This window comes from Equus caballus, chromosome 1 (assembly GCF_041296265.1).
Source record: "Equus caballus isolate H_3958 breed thoroughbred chromosome 1, TB-T2T, whole genome shotgun sequence".
Taxonomy (NCBI): domain Eukaryota; kingdom Metazoa; phylum Chordata; class Mammalia; order Perissodactyla; family Equidae; genus Equus; species Equus caballus.
The window spans coordinates 83,261,914-83,281,304 of NC_091684.1; the positions used below are offsets into that span (position 1 = coordinate 83,261,914).

The following is a 19,391-nucleotide window of genomic DNA, read 5'->3' on the forward strand; positions in this document are numbered from 1 at the left end:
CAGGATCTATTCTGAGGTGCATCCTTTAGAGTTATTCAGACTCCTTAGTGGTTTTAGTCTCTTTGTCCCCAGCATCACTTTATTGGCTTTCCCTCCTTTTCTCTCAAATTCTCTCCATTCCCTGTATTTTCCCCATAACCTCTAAAATAAACTATCTGCACCCCAATTCTTTGTCTCAGCCTCTGCTTTTGTGGGGACCAAAGTAGTACTGTTGGTGCCAAAAGTGGTCCTAGAAATGAGGACTTCAGTTTTGGAATCTAGAACTAGATCACTTATGAGTCAGATGGCAGTGAAGGCCACGGTGCTAATGGTAAGTGGCGTGAGGATAATCCTTGTTGTGTTGTACTACCACACTTAGAACGATCCTCGTGTGGTGGGTGAGGACGGGGAAGGGAACATTTGTCTTCTGCAATAGCTTTGGCACTTGAACAGGATGGGACAACAGTAAGTTGATGAGTTGTGGAGTTTCTGACTTTTCTGCCTTAGAAGCCTTAAAGATCGGTTCAAATTAGCTAACTATCATCACAGGGCACACAGTGAAGGGTAGCGGACTTCCATTAAAGCGTTCAAAAGATCCTTACCTCCTGAGAGATGAGGCCATGTCCTATAAGTCATATCCAAGATTTAACTGCAGGACAGCAGTATTGCAAAGAAAATTATATGTGCAGATTTTATAGATTATTTCTTGTGCTAAATTCGGGCCTCTCATAAAGGAGGAGTGGAACATTGAGACCTAGGATGGGAAATTTGCAGCTATGCACCTGAGACCCTTAAACTAGGAGTTTCCCCTAAACTCTTCAGGCTGGCAGAAGCAGCCCAGTGTCTTAGATAGAGAGGAATAACCCTACCATTTCCTAGAGACGCTGCAAATGCCCACGTGGGGTGGACATCTTTCAAGATGATGCTTGGCCTTCTCAAAATCTACCCTACCTCTCCTCATTGGCTCCATTCATGTTTAATGTAATTAATGATATGATGGATTTAATTCTACCATTTATTATTTGTTTCTGTTTTGCCCCTCTGTTTTTTTGTTTTCTGATTTCTTGCCCTTTATTTTTTTCCTGTGGTTGAATATTTTTTTAGAATTCCACTTTATCTGTGGGCTTTTTAGCTGTATCTCTTTGCATTATGTGTATAGTAGTTGCTGTAGCAATTACAATATACATCTTCAACTTTTCACCATCTATTTAGAGATAATAATGTACCACTTCACATAAAATGTAGAAACCTTGTGACCATAAGGTGCTGGCACTGTTCTTTTTGCTATGGATGTCATATGTACATTATAAACCCAAGACAACAGATAACTTTTGGTTTCTGGTCGTTATGGACTGAATGTTTGTATTCTCCCAAAATTCATTTGTTGAAACCCTTCCCCTGCCATGTGATAGTATTAGGAGGTGGGGCCTTTGGGAATTAGTTAGGATTAGATGAGGTCATGAGGGTGAAGCCCCCATAAATGGGATCATGCCTTTGTAAGAATCACCGGAGAGCTTGCTTTCTCTGCTGTGCTGCATGAGGCTACAACAAGAAGTCACACTTTGCAACCCAGAAGAGGGCTCTTACCACACCTTCACTGTGACCTCTGATCTCAAACTTCCAGCCCCCAATGCTGTGAGAAATAAATCTCTGTTGCTTATAAGCTACCCAGTATGTGATATATTTTTTTTGTACCAGCCTGAAATGACTGAGACAATGGTCCAAAATATAAACAGCTTGGAAGATGAGCTTGAAGTCTCACCCTCACAACAAGAAAAAAGCGGACCAAGCTGAAAAATCAACACCTCTTCTTAGAGCAATCAGAGAATTGAGGTCCCGGGGCAGAAATTCAGGAGGAGAGGCCCACAGCTGGAGCCGGTACTGAGAAGGACACTCCTGTAACTGAGGAATTGCTGGAGGCTCACTGTAGGCCAACTGGAGAGTGAAAAATTCCAAGGAGGGCCCAACCTTTGACAAGTTTTTCCTCCAGGAGCCTGACCAGATTCTCACTGTGAAGACCGTAGACAAATCTTGTGTTTCTGGCAGATAGAAGGGAAAAGTAACGATTTTAAAATATGCCCAGAGCTCTCTATTCTCCTTAACAAGGCTTGCCGTTAAGGGACACTATTTTACCAGAGCCTGACTAACCTGGGGGAAGGAAAATGCTCACTCCAGCCCCTGTAGCCTTCCTCTCTCACCTAAGGGGGGAAAAAAGACACAATTGAGAAACTCTTGCTAAGGTGACAGCCCAGAGACACAAGCTGACTAAAAGACTGACACCCATCATAGAACTGTAGGTTGTTCCGCCTCCCCTCGTACCTTATCACAGTATCAGTTGCCCTTCTGTGTAGTAACAGGAGGTTACAGCTAAAAGAACTGCAAGGCTCAGACTTTGTTTACGAAGGAGTCTATAAGGAAACACAAGGACAACAGGGGAGACAAATGATGCCACAGCTACAGCAAACAGTAGATAGAGCCTAACTCCTAGTGACATAAAATTAAATGTCACACTAAAAGCTTACATACATCAGTTCCTTTTACCAAATACATCAGGTATGGCTTTCAACAAAAAATAAATTACAAAGCATGCTAAAAAGGAAAAAAAAAAAGACTCAAAAGACAAAGCATACATCAGAACCCAACTCAGATATGGAAGAGATTTTGGAATTGTCAGACTAGGAACTTAAAATAGCTATGATTAATCCACTAAGAACTCTGCTGGAAAAAAATGGACAACATACAGGAACACGTCATTAATGTAAGTAGAGAGATGGAAAGTCTAATAAAGAATAACAAGGAAATGCTAGACATCAGAAACACTCTAACAAAAATGAAAGTAGCTGAACACAGCTGAGGAAACAAGCAAGTGAGCTTGAGGATGTCAACAGGAATTGTCCAAACTGAAAATTAGGAAAAAAGGAATAAAATATCCAAGAACTGTAGAATGATTACAAAATGTCTAACATGTTTTTATTTATTTATTTATTTTTAGTGAGGAAGATGGTCCCTGAGCTAATGCCTGTGCCGATCTCCTCTACTTTGTATAATGGGATGCCACCACAGTATGACTTGATGAGCTGTGTGTAGGTCTGCGCCCGGGTCTGAAGCCACAAACCGCAGGCTGCCAGAGCAGAACATGCAAACTTAACCACTGTGCCTTCAGGCCAGCCCCTAACATGCTTTTAATGGGACTGTTAGAAGGAAATGAATGAGAGAAAGGAGCAGAAGAAATATTCGAAGTAATAATGGCTGAGCATTTTCCAAAATTAATGACAAACACAAAACCAAAGATTTTGTTCTAAAATTTCCAATTACTACTTTCTCATAATTTCTATTTATATGCTGAGACTTCCTATTTTTCCTCTCATTATGAGTATTTTTCTTTATCTCATTGAGTGTATTTATAATGGATGTTTTAAAGTTTGTGTCAGACAGTTCCAGCACTGAGTAATCTTGGTGTTAGCCTTTGTTGGTCACCTTTTCCCTTGAGAATGAGTTACATTTTCTTGGTTTTTCATATGTTGGGTAGTTTTTACATTGTATCCTGCACATTTAAAAATGTTATTTTCTGAAGACTCTGGATTCTGTTATATTCCTCTGAATGATATTGTTTCAGCAGGCAATTCACTTGGTTAGATTCAAACTGAAACCTAGTCTCACATCAGTAGGTAGTAGTTCAAACCTAGGTTCAGGCGTTTGTAGTCTGTCTCGTGCATATGTGCACGGGGTCATTCAGAGTCTTGGGAAGAGTTTATACACAGCATTTGTCGTTCCTCTTCCCTGGGTTTCCTGTTTTTAGGATTCTCCTCTCACTCTCCAGCAGTCCTTCTTGCTCTGGGCTCCTCCACTTGGTTTGTACAGCCAGAAAGATGGTGAATTTTCTTTTGAGATTTCATCTGCCCGTGCCATGCTGTGAATGTGGCTGCCCTGTGGACCAAGCCGCAGAAATGGGAAACTAGCCCCGTGCTAGTTTTTTGGGGGGAGGAGTGGGGGTTATTATTTTTCCCTGAGTTTATAGTTATCTGTGGGAGGGTCAAATTGTTAGAAGCTTACTCCATCAAATAAGAAGCAGACTTCTCCTGTTCCCTTCAGAGCAATAACTCAGGTTACTTCTCAGCATAGCCTCAAGTGGGGAAATACAATCTGCTACACAGATAACACTCACTAGGAGATATTTTGGACATGGCTAATAAGTACTAATTAGCACCAGGAAAATCTGACTAGGAGGGGATCTTGAGTGTATTGGACAAGACTGTAAGTGTGTAAGATATAATACTAAATATGAGGGATTATATTTATATAGGGTCACTCTCCTTTGACTTAGAATTTATTATTTTTTCACTTGGACATCTGAAACTGGTCATTGACACCACTGGGTTGGCTTCTTGGAACTTGGATTTAATAGGAGACTACAGTGAGGTAGAAATTGTGGAGCTGCCTTACATGAAAGAGGTCATGAGGCTTAAGAATTGGGGCATGGTAGAATAGGTTTATTATGAAAGACTGGAGAGCAACTATTTGACCATGTTACCCAGGAGGACTGTATTCACTACGGCAACCAAGAATATATTAGTGATGGGAACACAAGCATTGCCGAAAAGCTCAGTGGTGCCTGTTTTCTGTAGTCAGACGTTAGCAACAGAATACATAGCCAAAGATCTGGCTTCGTAGGATCAATGGGAGGATAAAATTCTGGGATGTGAGAGGTCAGATTGTGTCGTCTAGGCAAGATGGATGCAATTACTGTAATGGGCAGGAAGGCAGGAGTGATGGCCAGGTGCTTCAGCCTTCAAGTATGTATAGCAATGGCTATCAGGGCATGGTGTTCGTGTTCCTGGGGTGAGATAGACTGGCAGCCAACTAGAATATTACTGGGCTTGTATAGCCGGAAAAAAGTCGAGAGCTGAAAAGGCTGATGTCAGACCCTGATGGAGAATTATTATCCTCATCCAGTTTCTATATATGAGCTAGTTCTCAGTCCCCAATCCCATTGATTGACCTTGATCATCTTTACATTGTACAGAACAGCAAGCTAGCCTATCACCTTTATGTCATCATGCTAATCAGGCCTGGTGAGCAGGAAGTAGGAATTACTTTGGATGCCTTAGTTAGACACATGCATGTCAAAGGATGAGAGTTAAAAACATCTTAAAAAATTTGAGAGCCCTGCCATGTTGTTACATTTTTTTGGAAGTCAAATGGTCTGGGCAAGGCCAGACATAACTTTAAATGAGAATTTTGCGCTTTGTACCCTCTACTGATACAAGGGACAGCACTTAGTGGACTTCCTTGGAATTCAGAAGCAAAATGTATTGCACTTTGGAAAATAGTTCTGACCCATTTATTGCTGATACTTATGAGTAGGGCCCACAAGACAGATGGACTCTATGGCAGGTATAGCGTGCAGTGCAAGCTTTCCTGACACTCAGGCCATATCACCTTCCAGATTCAATATTAATGGAGTTTTCTGTGGTGGATAAGCACACTTTGGCGATTTCTTTGTTAATTGGGGAATTGAAACTTATATCCCTAGGACTTGGGAGAAAGGGCGTACTTTCTGTATCAGAAAACTTCTTGATGTTTGAAAAGTAGTTCTTGGAGTGCTACTGATAGACGCTGAGCATCTTACTATGAGACAACAAGTAATTATTTGACTGGAGCTGCCCATTTAGAGGCTGGGTATTGTCACATTCACTGTCGTCCACTATATGAAATAATTGTACATTCAAAGTCAGGCCTGAGCGTGGTACTTTTCGTAAACAGGTGGCTCATACCTTCATGTCACCTACCACTGTATTTTTCTTCAGTTTGTAACTATAGTCTCATGGAGGATCCTCTACCCTAGGCCTCATAATAAATGAGTTGAGTCAACTTCCTGATATATAGCCCCACTTAAGGGTGGCCTTAAGGAGCAGTACTAGTGAAAAATTATTCCAGTGGCAGAGTGTCTATATTTCTACTTGGTTGTCAACTTTGTATGGAAGAAGTAATCTGAAGTATTCATGGACTCCTATTCCTGTATATTCCTTTCCTGTATCCTATATTCATGGACTCCTAGGTAGTAGCAAATGGCTTGCCTTGTTTGTCAGACGCCTGAAAGAGCAAGACTGGAAGATCAGAGAGAAGGGTGTTTGGCATATTAAAGGACTTCTGGGTATGGCCATAGTATATGGACATTTATGCCTCTCATTTATGCATACAAGAGTAGAGCTCTTACAAGAAGAGACACAAGAGAACTTGGAGATGGAGAAAGGTTATTTGAACTGGCCAAAATGAGAAGGTGGGAGGATAGGTTCTCTCAAATCCACCTTAACAAAAGAAGAAAGCAGGGGGTTTTGTAGAACTAACTGGCTTAGGAAGAGGAGTCTTCGAGAAACAGAAAAGGGGAAAATCTGTGTTCCCCTCACTCCAGATATGCCCCTGGGCAATCCGACCTCTGGGCATCAACAGCAGCTAGGGGCGGCTATCTGGTGATCATAACTTCCCTGGAGGCATTCTGTCTTCTGCCAAACAAGCTCACAAATCCCTGGGACCCCTGGGCCACCCCTCAGGTTAAACAAGAAAACAGCAAATCAAGATTAACTTCCTCTCATCTGTGTGTGCGCTGGGAACAAGGTTGAAGGGTAATCAAGTTCTTATTGAATATTTACAGTAACCCTCATGTACGCAGCTTCAACTTCACTTTTGGAAATGCAGTTTTCACCTGTCGGGCATGTGGCTGTGTACATGACCTTAGATATTTAATCATCTCAACTTGGAATTTGTGAGGGCAAAATTCAAGCCAAGTCTTGGATCATTCGGTAACAATTTCATGAGAATTTATAGTGATTTTAAGGTATAGATCACATTGTCATTATCATTAGGAATAGTTGTAGAACTTGAGGCTAAGGAACATTAAGCTTTTTTCAGAGCGTAGTGTATTGATCATGTTTTTTATTTTCTGTATTTTATGATGTTTTGACATCTTAAAAAATTTGCTGACCAGGGAGACTGCCCCTCCTAGGGCTAGCCAGTTCTTAGAGATAGCAAAGGGCTGGAAACCTGCCTGGTGCATGTTGTTCATATGCAAACCAACCAACCTTAGCCCCAGACACCTCCTTATCTCTCTCACACCAACCCAATATTTCCCCTGCCCTAAATCAACCTGGGGCAGACAACTAGAGATACCCCTATAGCCCAGAGCTCTATGAGGGATGGGCCCAAGCCACATTGGAACTTTACAAATAAGATTGAATCTCTTGGATAAAATCTTTATTGTAAAAGAAAGTCTAGACAATTTTTCTTTGTCATTTGGGCTTATTCTTTGCTATGTAAGTCAAGGTCTGGATATAGTTGGGGTGACACCAGGTAGAATGAGACTGTCTAATTCAGCCAAGATTGCAGGCAGACTGTTGTATTTGGATAAGTCCTTTTTAGAAATCAGATTAAACAATTGTCATTATAGTATTAATCGGGGCAGAAATTCTAGGGGCTACTTACGCTGCATAACTACTACTGTGAAAGAAAAGACTATTCAGTATCTGAAGCAAAAAGCTGGATTTATTGCTCACTTTCTGTTTCAGTTATCTATTATCGTACAACAAAATCACCCAAAACTTAATGGCTTAAAACAATTTATTACTTCTCTGTAGGTAGAGTGGGTGATTTTTTTTGCTCAACTTGGCATTAGCTGAAGTCTTATTTGGCGGGCTACCTTAGCCAATGATGGGGCTAGGCTGGAAGGTCTAAAAAAATTTCTCTCACACATCTGGCATCATGGGGTTACACACTGGTAGCCTGAGTGTCTCCACAGCTTGGGAGTCTCAGGCTCGAACTTTCTGCAAGATGATTCACTTCAAGAAGGAAAGTGGAAGCTGCCACACTTCTTACAGTGTAGGCCTGGAACTTCTGCCACATTGTAATAAGCCAAAGCAAGTCACAAGGCCAAGCCAGATTCAAGAGGATGGGAAAAGAGTCTCTCTCTCATGAATAGAATGGCATGAGGGAAGGAATTGATATTGTCCATCTTTGACCATCACGCTAACCAAAGGAGGACTACACTTGTACATCAGTCAAAGTACAAAATGATGCAAGGTTTTGAGAAATGGGGGATTTAGGGATTGACAGGCTTTCAAAGGCAGAAGTGTTTAGGGACTGACTGGCTTACCTTCAGTCATAAAAGTGTAGTTACTGGAGTGAGGCTGTAGCTGACTTGCTGACTTCCCAGAGTATGGTCAGCGTGAAAGCTGCTGTTAACTGGCTTTCAGAAAAGTGGAGCTGTCACAAATCGGCCAACCTCCATAAGCATGTGCACTGAGACATTGTCTCTGATTAATTGCTATCAGTGTCTGATAATCTGTCTCTGACCCATCAATTCTGGTGGTTACTAATTCATAGCTTGAGGCTGTGGCCAAGAAACCGTCAGTCTCAGGCTTTCCTGAATTTGTAGCGTACAAAATTTTATTCATACCAGAGTATTATTTTTTAAAAGTTATTTTCATGAGTACAGGCTTTATTCTTAATAAGAGATTTACCACAGCTATTGGCCTGTCCCCAGGAAGTACTAATTTTGATTTTGATTGAGAAGCCTGAGGAAGTTAGAAAATGTATTTGCTTTCACAGCAGACTGACATAAAGAACTCTAAAGGCATTTACGTTCCTTTTAAACATCTATCAAGATGGCATCTAGCAAGATATTCTACGGTAACAGTATTTTACCATGCAGTATTCAAAAGTTTACTTTATTCTTTAAGATACTACATTCTTAAGATAGAAGAAATCACTAAGAATCATACTATGTGCTCATTAGTGTTAAACATCAGACACATCAGAATGAGGCATGCTTAAGAAGTTGAACATTATGAAAGTCACCTTCAATAGGAAGGGGAAGTAAGCTGGCACGATTTAGACTGGAGCGGCATTTGACATTTGTAGGAAGTGCAGGTAATAAAATAATTTTACTGGTAATATACTAATACTACTGGTGGAGTTGGGTATTTTAATTTTTTTTATTGGGATACAGTTAGTTAAGTATGACATAAAGATGGTGTTTTATCATGGGATAGTGAGAAAATTATAAAATGATATACAGAAATCTGGCCATTGACTTGGAAAAAATAAAGTAATACTGTGGGTACAGATCAATTAACAATTCAATTCAGTTCAAACAATGTTTATTTCATACATTTACTGCTACATTCCATCAGGAAATTTCTTGTTTTGATGTTATGACAGTTCAGCAAGTAAAGCACATTTCTTTGGGGAAAAAAAATCTAATGCCTATTAGGCTTTTAACATATAAATATAATGCACAAAATAAATATACTTCACAAAAACCACCCACAAATTGCTGTCTGCATCATTTCTGAACCACATACCATATGTAAAAGTATACCTCTACACTGGTTGTGAAATTTTCGCCTCTAAGAACAGGAAAACTTACTTTTGTAAAGCACCAGATAGCCACATGGTCTATCAGAACTACTCAACTCTTGTAGTGTGAAGGCAGCCAAAGCAAAACAAATGAATGGTTTTTGTTTGTATTAGTGTTCTAATAAAACTTTATTTGTGGACACTGAAATTTGAATATAATTTTCACATCACAAAATATTCTTTAATTTTTTCAATCATTTAGAAATGTAAAGCCATTCTTAGCTTGCAGGCTACAAAAAAAGGCAGTGGACCAGATCTGAGTCACTTGTGGGAAAACGCACAACCAAACCAAACCAAGGCACTACAGCAAGAAAGTGGGGGCTGACTGTTGGTAGCCAACCTTTTTTTTTTTTTTTGTAGCATAAGTCAAGAAATACAAATTATAATGATGATAATACCTAACATATAGCTCTTCTTGTGTCTCAGACACTATTCTAAGTGCTTTAAAAATAACTCATTTATACCTCAAAGCAATCCTAACATATTGTTTTTATCACTTCTCTTTTATAGAAAAGGACACTGAGGCACAGAAAAGTTAAGTGGCATGCCCCATGCTGGAGTCTGAGCCTAGGCAGTGGAAGTCGAGAGTCCATACTCTCTAACCACTATGCCATGTTGCTTCTACCAGGAAGAAAAAGGTAGTGAAGAACATTTAGCACTCGCATACAAAATAAAAATGCAGATAGCTCTACACTCTGCTAAAACATCAACAGTAAGATAGATAGTATTTCTTTACATAGCATTATTTGTTTTTTATTGTGTAGTGTTTTCAAAAATAAACTCAGGCTTTTGCTATAAATGTGGTCCTAATGTAAAATTTGGCTGACCATGAGACACTTGAAAATTTTACAAAAACATTTTTAGCTTCTGAAGGATTAGTTCAGTAACAATGTCTATATCCATTTAAAAATGCCAGGAATAGGAGAAAATATGCATTATAATTTTAAAAGAATATTACACTTAAATACACATTATATTAACAAAGGAGTCACTACTGAGACTTAATGTGAAATATCTTCATATACATAAAAGTTATTGAACTAAGGTTACATATTTCCCTACGTACAATTATGGATGGGTTCCATATGAACATCAAACATCCACAATCTGTGTTTTGTAACACATGCACTTAGACACATACTAAAGGACTCTTCACATTTTTTTTAATGTCACCTGGTTATTCAATTGATTTGTGCTTTTAAAAAAGCGTCATATATCTAGACATTTGCAGGTTTCTTTAAAAAAGAAAAAACCTTGGAATCATCTCTGCAACATGACTTGGAGTACAGCCGTACCTTGTTTTATGGCACTTTGCTTTATTGCACTTTGCGATACTGCATTTTTTACAAGACCCTCCACCAGCAAAAAGATTATGACTCCCTAAAGGCTCAGATGATGGTTAGCATTTTTTTAGCAAAAAGTATTTTTAAATTAAAGTATGTACATTTTTTAAAGACATACTATTGCACACTTAATAGATTAGAGTACACCATAAACTAACTTTTATATGCACTGCAAACTAAAAAATTTGTGTGACTCACTTTATTGAGATATTTGCTTTACTGTGGTGGTCTGGAACCAAACCCACAATATCTCCAAGGTATGCCTGTATAACTTTCCCTCAGTAAAGATTCTCTTTGAATTTTTGTTTAAAAACTTTCAGATATTTAAAATATCTATAAAGGTTCTATCCCAGTATCAATGATCCAGCATTCACTGAAATATCACTCCACGATAAAGGCTTCTGTATCTGTCGCAATCTTTGATTAATCCCCTTTGAGCACTCTAATATGAGTCAAGCTGGTGTAGAAAGATTTCTGAATGCTCAGGATACTGATAGGAGTTTCTCACTGGTGTGAGCTTTTGGATGTCTAGTGATGGCTGCCCTGACAGAAAACTTCCTGACATTCATTTTACTTACAGGATTATTTCTCTCCTGTGTGATTTCTATATTATACAGTAAAGTATGACTTCTGAAAGGTTTCCCTCATGTTTTACAATTTGTGGTGTTTCTCCCATCTCTGTTGTCTGATATTTAGTAAAGTCTGACATATGGTAAAAATTTCTCCCTTATAGATTTACAGAATTTTTCTCTGTGTGTTTCCTCTCTGTGAAGAAAGATTGTAACTAAAATTTCCCCATATTGATGATAGTCATAAGGTTTTTGTCTTGTGTGAATTATCTGGTTATTCTGAAGGATAAATTCAGAGAGAAGAATTTCCCAATTCACACTATTTATAAGGTTTTCCCCTTTGTGTGTGTCTTCTGATGTGCAGTGAGCTTTGATCTCTGGATAAAAGTTTCCCCACACTCCTGACATTCATAGGGTTTCTCCCCTGTGTGTTTTCGCTGATGTATGATAAAATGTGACTTCTGAGAGAAAGATTTCCCACATTCCTTACATTCATAGGGTTTCTCTCCTGTATGAGTCCTTTGATGTAATCTGAGGACTGAATTCACAGAGAAGGATTTCCCACATTCATTACATTCATAGGGCTTCTCCCCTGTGTGTTTTCTCTCATGTTTAGTGAGGTCTGATTTATAGTAAAAGTTTTTTCCACATTTCTTACATTCAAAGGGTTTCTCCCCTGTGTGAGTTCGCTGATGTACTGTGAGGGCTGACTTCTGGTAGAAGCATTTCCCACATTCCTTACACTCATAGGGTTTCTCTCCTGTGTGAGTTCTCTGATGAGTTTTGAGGTGGGAATTTCTAGAGAAGAATTTCCCACATTCCTTACATTTATAGGGTTTCTCCCCTGTATGTGTTCTCTGATGTACTGTGAGGTGTGATTTCTGGGAAAAGGATTTCCCACATTCCTTACATTCAAAGGGTTTCTCCCCTGTGTGTGTTTTCTGATGTACCATGAGGTATGCCTTAACATAGAAGAACTTCCCACATTCAGTACATTCATAGGGTTTCTCTCCTGTGTGTGTTTTCTGATGTTCCATGAGGTGTGGCTTCTGGTAGAAGGATTTCTCACACTGATTACATTCATAGGGTTTCTCCCCTGCATGAGTTCTCAGATGTCTACTAAGAGATGACAGGTGGTAGAAAGTTTTCTTACATTCTTTACATTCGTAGGCTTTCTCTCTGGTATGAGTTTTCTGATGTTTTGTGAGGTCTCCATTCCTAGAGACGGATTTCCCACATTCACTGGGTTTCTCCTTTGAATGAGTATGCTGATGTACCATGAGGGCAGACTCCTGGCAGAAGGACTTTCCACATTCATTACATTTGTAGGTTTTCTCTCTGTTAGGAGTTTTCTGATGTTCTGTGAGTTCTCCATTCCTAGAGAGAAATTTCCAAATTCATTAATGTATAGGGCTTTTTTCGGTCTGCTCTGGGTATTTTCCAAATAACTCTGAGAACCAGTTTCTAGAGATTTTCCCATATTCATTAGATTCATAGGGTTCCTCCACTTTGAATGTTCTCTGACATACATTGTGGTTTAACATTTGGTAGAAAGAACTTTCACTTGCATTATATTCACAGGGTCTCTCAACTGCCTGAACTCTACTTTGTGTAATAGAGCCTCCCTTACTGTGTAATTCAGAAGAATCAAAAGACTACTTTGAAGTTTGAAGCTCCTGATCCTGAATTAGGCCTCTATCATGAAAATGCGCTTTCCCATCTGGATTATATTCTTTGGAATTTGCTCCAGTGTTAGTTTTCTCACATTTATTACTAACTAGTGCTCTCCCAGTTCCAGTACCCTATCAAGACCCTTTTCTACAATGCTTCCAGTCTTAAAATTGAATTCTTGAACTTGCCTTGAATTTACAGCTTGACTTTCCTGGTGTCTTGCTCCTAGGTCATGAGTATTCCATAGGTCTTCTAGAAAGGAATCCAAAATTTAATACCATATAAATCTTAACAGATTATTACATCATAGGGTTGATTCTTAGGCTTCAGGCCAATCTCCCCAAACGAAGGAACTTTCAAATGCAAATTTCCTTTATCCCATTGGTTTAGGAAAAAACATAACAAACACTAAAAACTGCAATAGCAGACAGAAGGAGGAACCTGATTATAAACCCAAGTACCTCTGACACTTTACAAATATGACCTTAAAAACTTGGAGAAGAAAGTTAAAACAAAAACAAACAAAGAAGAGACAGCAGAGAACAAAAGATCTTCAAAGTGTTGCTGAACAGGAATATGGGACTCACAGACAATGCTGTGAGCCCAGTAAGGACAATAAACAGTAAGTAGGGTGATGATAAAAATTAGTGGACAACTATATTCACTGGAGACATCAGAGGAAATATTAAATTGGATGAAGGAGCTAAAGTGTAGGTCTTTATCTGCTCAAACCGAGTTTACTGTGTTAGGATTCCTAGTAGTTAGCAGACTATAAACTGCCATTTTATTCCCTCTTTACCCATACACAACAATCTAGATGTCAACACTAAAGTGACTCTGTCAGAACATCAATTTTTTCATGTTTAGATGAACAGTCCTATAGCTTGGGCTTTCACTCTCCATCTAGTTGGCTTAATTTTCACTGGGACAGAAGACCCAAGAACACGTACATCCAAAAGGAAAGTTAATAAAAAAGCAGAGTGCCAGCCAGCCATACAACATGATGAATTCCCAGTTGTAGCACCAGAGATTGTCAATCCTGACCACCAAATACTGCATCTGCAAAGCAGTGTTACCCATGACTCAACACTAGTCTTATTCTGCTTTCGTATCTTAGGTCCCACATCTCTGCTTCAATTTACTACATGATCTTTAAAGATTAATTATTCAACATCATTCTAGAACCTTTACTGACTTTCATATTTAATTCATCTTTAAATGTTTGAAAAAAAGTGAAAAATTATGAGCAGAGGATTAGGGTTGGAATTTCATGGCATTTTGGGGGAAATATAAGTTATGTGATAGGGACTTGTGCAAGGTTAACTTGGATACACATGAAGTAAGATCCTATGTATGGAAGACACTTAAGAGAGCAGATGAAATGAATATTAGCATGTGTTTGGGGGTCACAAGGAGAAATAAGATGCAGTAGGCAAGAAAGGACCAGACCAGTTCTTGACAGAAAATTAATTCTTAAGTATATTTTGTAATAGTGAGTGGGTATAAGTTTACTATGACAGGCTAGTAGCAATATAAGTTTGCAGCACTACACAACTACTATGAGGATTTAAATTAACAATTAGTTTTTGACCCTAAGAAGGAAGGGAGTTAGATCAGTGGAACTATCCTATAAGATGGTAAAATATGGGACCAGAATACAAAAAAGACAAAGATACTAGAGATGTCAATTTTAGGATATCTCAGCCTAAAAACCAATGCTTTGGTCTTAAGAAAGGATGTGCCCTTGAAGAAGTTACTATAAAGGGCACAGAGCAGAAGATAGTGAGTGTCTGTTTCTTGTTATCTGAAACTCAATCTTTCAACAAATATCTAGTAAACAACTAATATATACCAGGTATTGTTCCTGGTCCTAGCAACACGTAAGTGTACAAGTTAGAAAATACATGAAAAGCATTTAAGGAAGCAGAGTGAAATCATCTTATCTTACTGTTTGTTTGTTTTTTTATCTTAGTATTATAACACTCCAAATAAGGTGCAATAGATTTTAGGAAAGATAATCAGTATTTTGTGTGAAAGACAAACACCATGTAGAAGGAAGTATCAACTCTAAAATAATATAATTGATGAAAGGCATAATGATTTGTAATCTGATTTTAGAGTTTAAAGAGAGAATAGTTAAAACTGGTGCTGAAAATAACTAAGGCATTTCATTGTTAATAAAAGGAGGAAAATGGCATTTAAAAAAATTTATAAGTCAGATTTATAAATACTTGAAGATTATACTTGCATACTTCAATGGCAGGGTGTAAGAGGGCATTCTAGAAAAAAGACAAAAGTTTAAGTCAAGGTTAGTATATAGGAAAGAGAAGTAAATCTATAAAAAAATGTTGAGCAAAGGAGGAATTTAGGTGGAGAGAATGAAGATTGGAGGTGTGATTTATGTTGCTTACATATGCAAATCAAGTGTGCTTAGTCATTTCCAAAAGGATGGGGTATTTAAAAAAGTGATTCCTGAAAAATATTTCAAAAGGCAAAAGGCACCAACCACCTCCCTAATAACATGCCCCATAATTTTCACTCACCAGGGGAGTTCCGACGTGGAAATTCTATTTCTAATATCCATGGCTCTTTTCCTTGCTTCAACTTGAAGATTGTTTTTGACTTATTCACACAATAACCTATTAACAGAAAAGATAAAGAAAACAATATAAATACTTGTCATTTAGGGGTTCTAAAGGAAAAAGAAGCACAGTTTTAGAAGCAGAGCAATGAAGGTCCCATTTAGGCTTGACAAATTTAGATTCTTTCAATGGAGAGGGTGGGGACACAAATATTTTTTCTGGTACCCAAAATGAATTCATGAACTTTGACCCCTGAAACAAAGCTAATTCAGCCCTGCAGAGGCCTTACATGTTCCAGCAACTGGGAAAGGAAACGCAGACTACTAAGAGTTACATATGGGGAAGTTTTTCTCACCCACTGAGAGTAGGTGACCATAGTTCTCCTGCATCACTTCCCTGTACAGGGTCCTCTGAGCAGCGTCCAGTAATTGCCACTCCTCCTTGGTGAATTCCACAGTAACATCCTTGAATGTTACTGGTCCCTGTAACAACATATTTCAGTTCAGACTGAAGTGATCAGAACAGAGTACCACTGAAAAGACGTGTAAGTTAGATCTTAATGTGCTAACTACAGAATTTACTCTGGAAAGTTAAGATATACTCTACCCTGTACCCTGCTTTATACATAGATAAAATATTTGTTCAATATATATTTACTGAGATATCACTCCATGCCTGGAACTCTGCTGGAGATACAAAGATGAATGAAAGCAACTATTCCTGTTATTAAGGAGCTTACTTCCTGACAGGGAGGCAAAGATGTCAATGCTCAGATGCAACATGCACAGCAGGTGCTATCACAGAAGTATGTACAAGATATAAGATGGTCACAAATGGGGATGGTTATTTGCATTTTGTATTATCAACTTAGATTTTATTAGGTGGTCAAATTGACTAATGTAAACTTCAGGAATAAAGAAAACAGATTTGGCAAAGGCATGGATGCGTGAAAAAATGGCACATTTAGGAAACTACAAATAAGACAGTATGTTATGAGGAGAGGGTGTAGGACCAAGATTAGTTAGAAGATGATAGTCATGTCAGGCTACAGAACATGGAGTAAGTCTAAAGCTGTCTTTTGGACCATGAAAATATATTTAGCATACCACCTTAACTGATGTCTGTTTATTAATATATGCTTACATCTATTACTGTGTTTATTAAAAATTGACAAGTTTTATTTCTTTTTTTGTATTTATATAAAAAAATATGAATAGATATTCTGTTACTTCACACTATGTGCACTGTCTTACACATCTTTGGGATGTCCACCCCTTGACTTTCTAGATGCAAATTCAGATAATGGAAAGCCACGAAAGAGACAGATGTAACCGCTAGAGTTACATGAGTAGGGTAGTAATTTAGAAGAAAACTCTAAAGTAGAAGAGGCAAATGGCAGATCAGAAAGATGGAGTGTTACAAAATTAAGAGACATCTGTGGGCAATAGACATTTACATTAAAGAAGAAGCAATGGGGGAAAGAAGCATAACATAACTTTGTAATCAATTGGAAATTAATAACTACTGGGAGAAAGGGGGAGAATAACTCCCACAATGTCTTTATGGTTTGGTAATGGCTAGAGTCATAATGCTAATTATTTTCATTCTTTCATTTTTATTGATAGAACTATTTAAGGCTATGAAATTTCCTTCAATCACTGCTGTATTTATGTTCCAACTGAACTGTAGTATTTTTACCTGAAGAACATCTTGGCTGGATATAAATTCTTGCTTCACACTTTTTTCTTGAAAACACTGTTCTACAATTCCTGTTTTATATATTTACGTATTGTTAACAAGAATTACATCAATTTTATTTTCTTTCCTTGCCAAGTAACTTAGAATTTTTTTCCTTGAGACTCAGAGGACTTCTTTTTCTTTACTTTTAAATGAGTCCAGTAGGTTTATTAGACTCTCTCTTGGTGTTTACCATTCTGGATCAATTCTCTCTGGCACCCAGACGGCCTTTTCAATATGTAGACTCAGTTGTTCTTTTCTTTATGGAAAGTTTCCTTGGATTATAGTTTTAAATATTAGTTCTCTTCCCCTCTAGTTTTTGTTATTTAGGGATTCTCCTTTGTCTTTCTGCTATTTCTATTACTCTCTTCCTCATCCTTGACAATTCTTGTTTTTCCCCCCATTATGGTCTCTTTCCATTCCTCTCCTGTATGTCATATATTATACTTTCATGCATATCTCATCTCCCTTAGGTGCACTGTAATTTAATCTTTTTATGTGAGATGATTTTATGTTCTGTTATTTCTTTCCTCAGTTAACTTGCCTATATTTTATATTTACTTGCTTTTCCATTTCTATTGTGAGTCTTCAATCTCTCATTTTTAAAGTTCTTTCCTATCTGAAATTACTTGATATTGGAGAGTTGTGTTTTCCTCTACTTTTTGTTTGTTTGGGGGAGGAGTATTTATATCAATTGAAAAAGTGTTAATTCACACTCTCTGCTTTCTTAAATTAGTATTGTATGGATGTTGAGGAAATTTTTTGTTCATGCTCAGATGAAGATAAAAGTTGATTTTATGGTGGGGACAAGTGAAAGGGCACTCTAGTTCTCAGTTCGAAATCCCTCTCTGGGGCCGGCCCTGTGGCCGAGAGGTTAACTTCATGCGCTCCGCTTTGGTGGCCCAGGGTTTCACTGGTTCGGATCCTGGGTGCGGACGTGGTGCCATTGGTTGGGCCACGTTGAGGCAGCGTCCCACATGCCACAACAGGAGCGACCCACAACTAAAATATACAACTATGTACTGGGGGGGATTTGGGGAAGAAAAAGCAGAAAAAAAAAGCCCTCTCTTCTGTTGGCATAGTATGTTCACATTCTTGAAGAAAACAGCACCACTGGGGATGGTGTCTTTAAATCCTGTGATACTGTATTCTTTTTTTAGGACACCTGATTTCAGCTGCTTGTTTTCTTATTTGCTTCACTACTAAGCACACAAGGGATTCCTTCTTTTCCTGAGTCATTGCCTGCCCCAAGCTGCCACCTGTATTCCTGCACACATCCTAAGTCCCTTCTTTTCTATTTTCAGTGCCAGCGCTTGGATCCCACAGGTCTCAGACCTCTTCTCCATCCTTCTCCAATCAGGGTGACAGCCTCTGCTTCTGGCAGTGTGCCTACTTAATCTTATGTTCCTTTACAGCTATGACATCACCATCTCTTCTCTCCTGACTTCCTTCTCTGGACTGAGCTCCAAGCTACTTCTGCTCTTTTGATAATGATCTCCCAACTTATATGTTAACTGACATTTCCTGTCTCCTGGCTATACAGTAGGAGTAGGTTATGGTGTATGAAAATATCTATAATTTACCAACTAACATTATTCTATGGCAACTAGGAAATCCATAAAAGAAAATGGGAAAACAAGAAAAAGAGTAAGTTGAGCAGAAGGAGACAATGAGTTGAATTTTGTTCATGTTGTGCTTGAAGTGACTGTAGACTGTATAGCTGGAACTGTCCATTCGGCAGATATACATGTAAGTAAATTTCCACAAATAATACTTTCATATATATGAAAAAATAGCGTTCTCAAAGAATACAAAAATAAAAGAATCTGTGGGAGCAGAAATATATGAGATGATGGTAGGAAAAACTAGGCAAAGACCATGAAGCCTGACAAAACTTCTTTAAATGTAAGTGTAGGCCAGGAAGAGAGTGTTTAGGAAACCAAAGAAAGAAAGATTCACAATAATGGACAGTTATAGTTCAAGATTCAAATGTAAAAAGTCCACATAAGAATAACTCAATAAAAGCACAGTAGAAGAGTGCAAGCTGTAATCAGTAAGCAAGATAATTTGAGAAATTTTTAGATGATCTAGACCATAAG

General features: G+C 38.3%; 1 protein-coding gene and 1 long non-coding RNA gene across 10 annotated transcripts in view; both read right to left on the reverse strand.

Annotated features, from left to right (window-relative positions):
- Nucleotides 1–1,639: 1,639 nt before the first annotated feature.
- LOC111774611 (uncharacterized) lies at nt 1,640–3,495 on the reverse strand. The gene is made up of 3 exons (XR_002809653.2): nt 2,299–3,495; nt 2,128–2,177; nt 1,640–2,018 (listed from the first exon to the last, which is right to left on the reverse strand). It is a non-coding gene; the product is annotated as an uncharacterized lncRNA (long non-coding RNA).
- A 5,619-nt stretch (nt 3,496–9,114) lies between these two features.
- ZNF25 (zinc finger protein 25) overlaps nt 9,115–19,391 on the reverse strand; it is a 28,634-nt gene continuing 18,357 nt past the window's right edge. For all 9 annotated transcript variants that reach the window (XM_023646873.2, XM_070228619.1, XM_070228623.1 and 6 more), the window contains 4 exons: nt 15,911–16,037; nt 15,517–15,612; nt 13,162–13,225; nt 9,115–12,679 (listed from right to left, as the gene is read on the reverse strand). In XM_023646873.2, the coding sequence (XP_023502641.1) occupies nt 11,626–12,679; nt 13,162–13,225; nt 15,517–15,612; nt 15,911–16,037 (1,341 nt within the window). In that variant the 3' untranslated portion in view covers nt 9,115–11,625. The remainder of the gene's footprint in view (nt 12,680–13,161; nt 13,226–15,516; nt 15,613–15,910; nt 16,038–19,391) is intronic.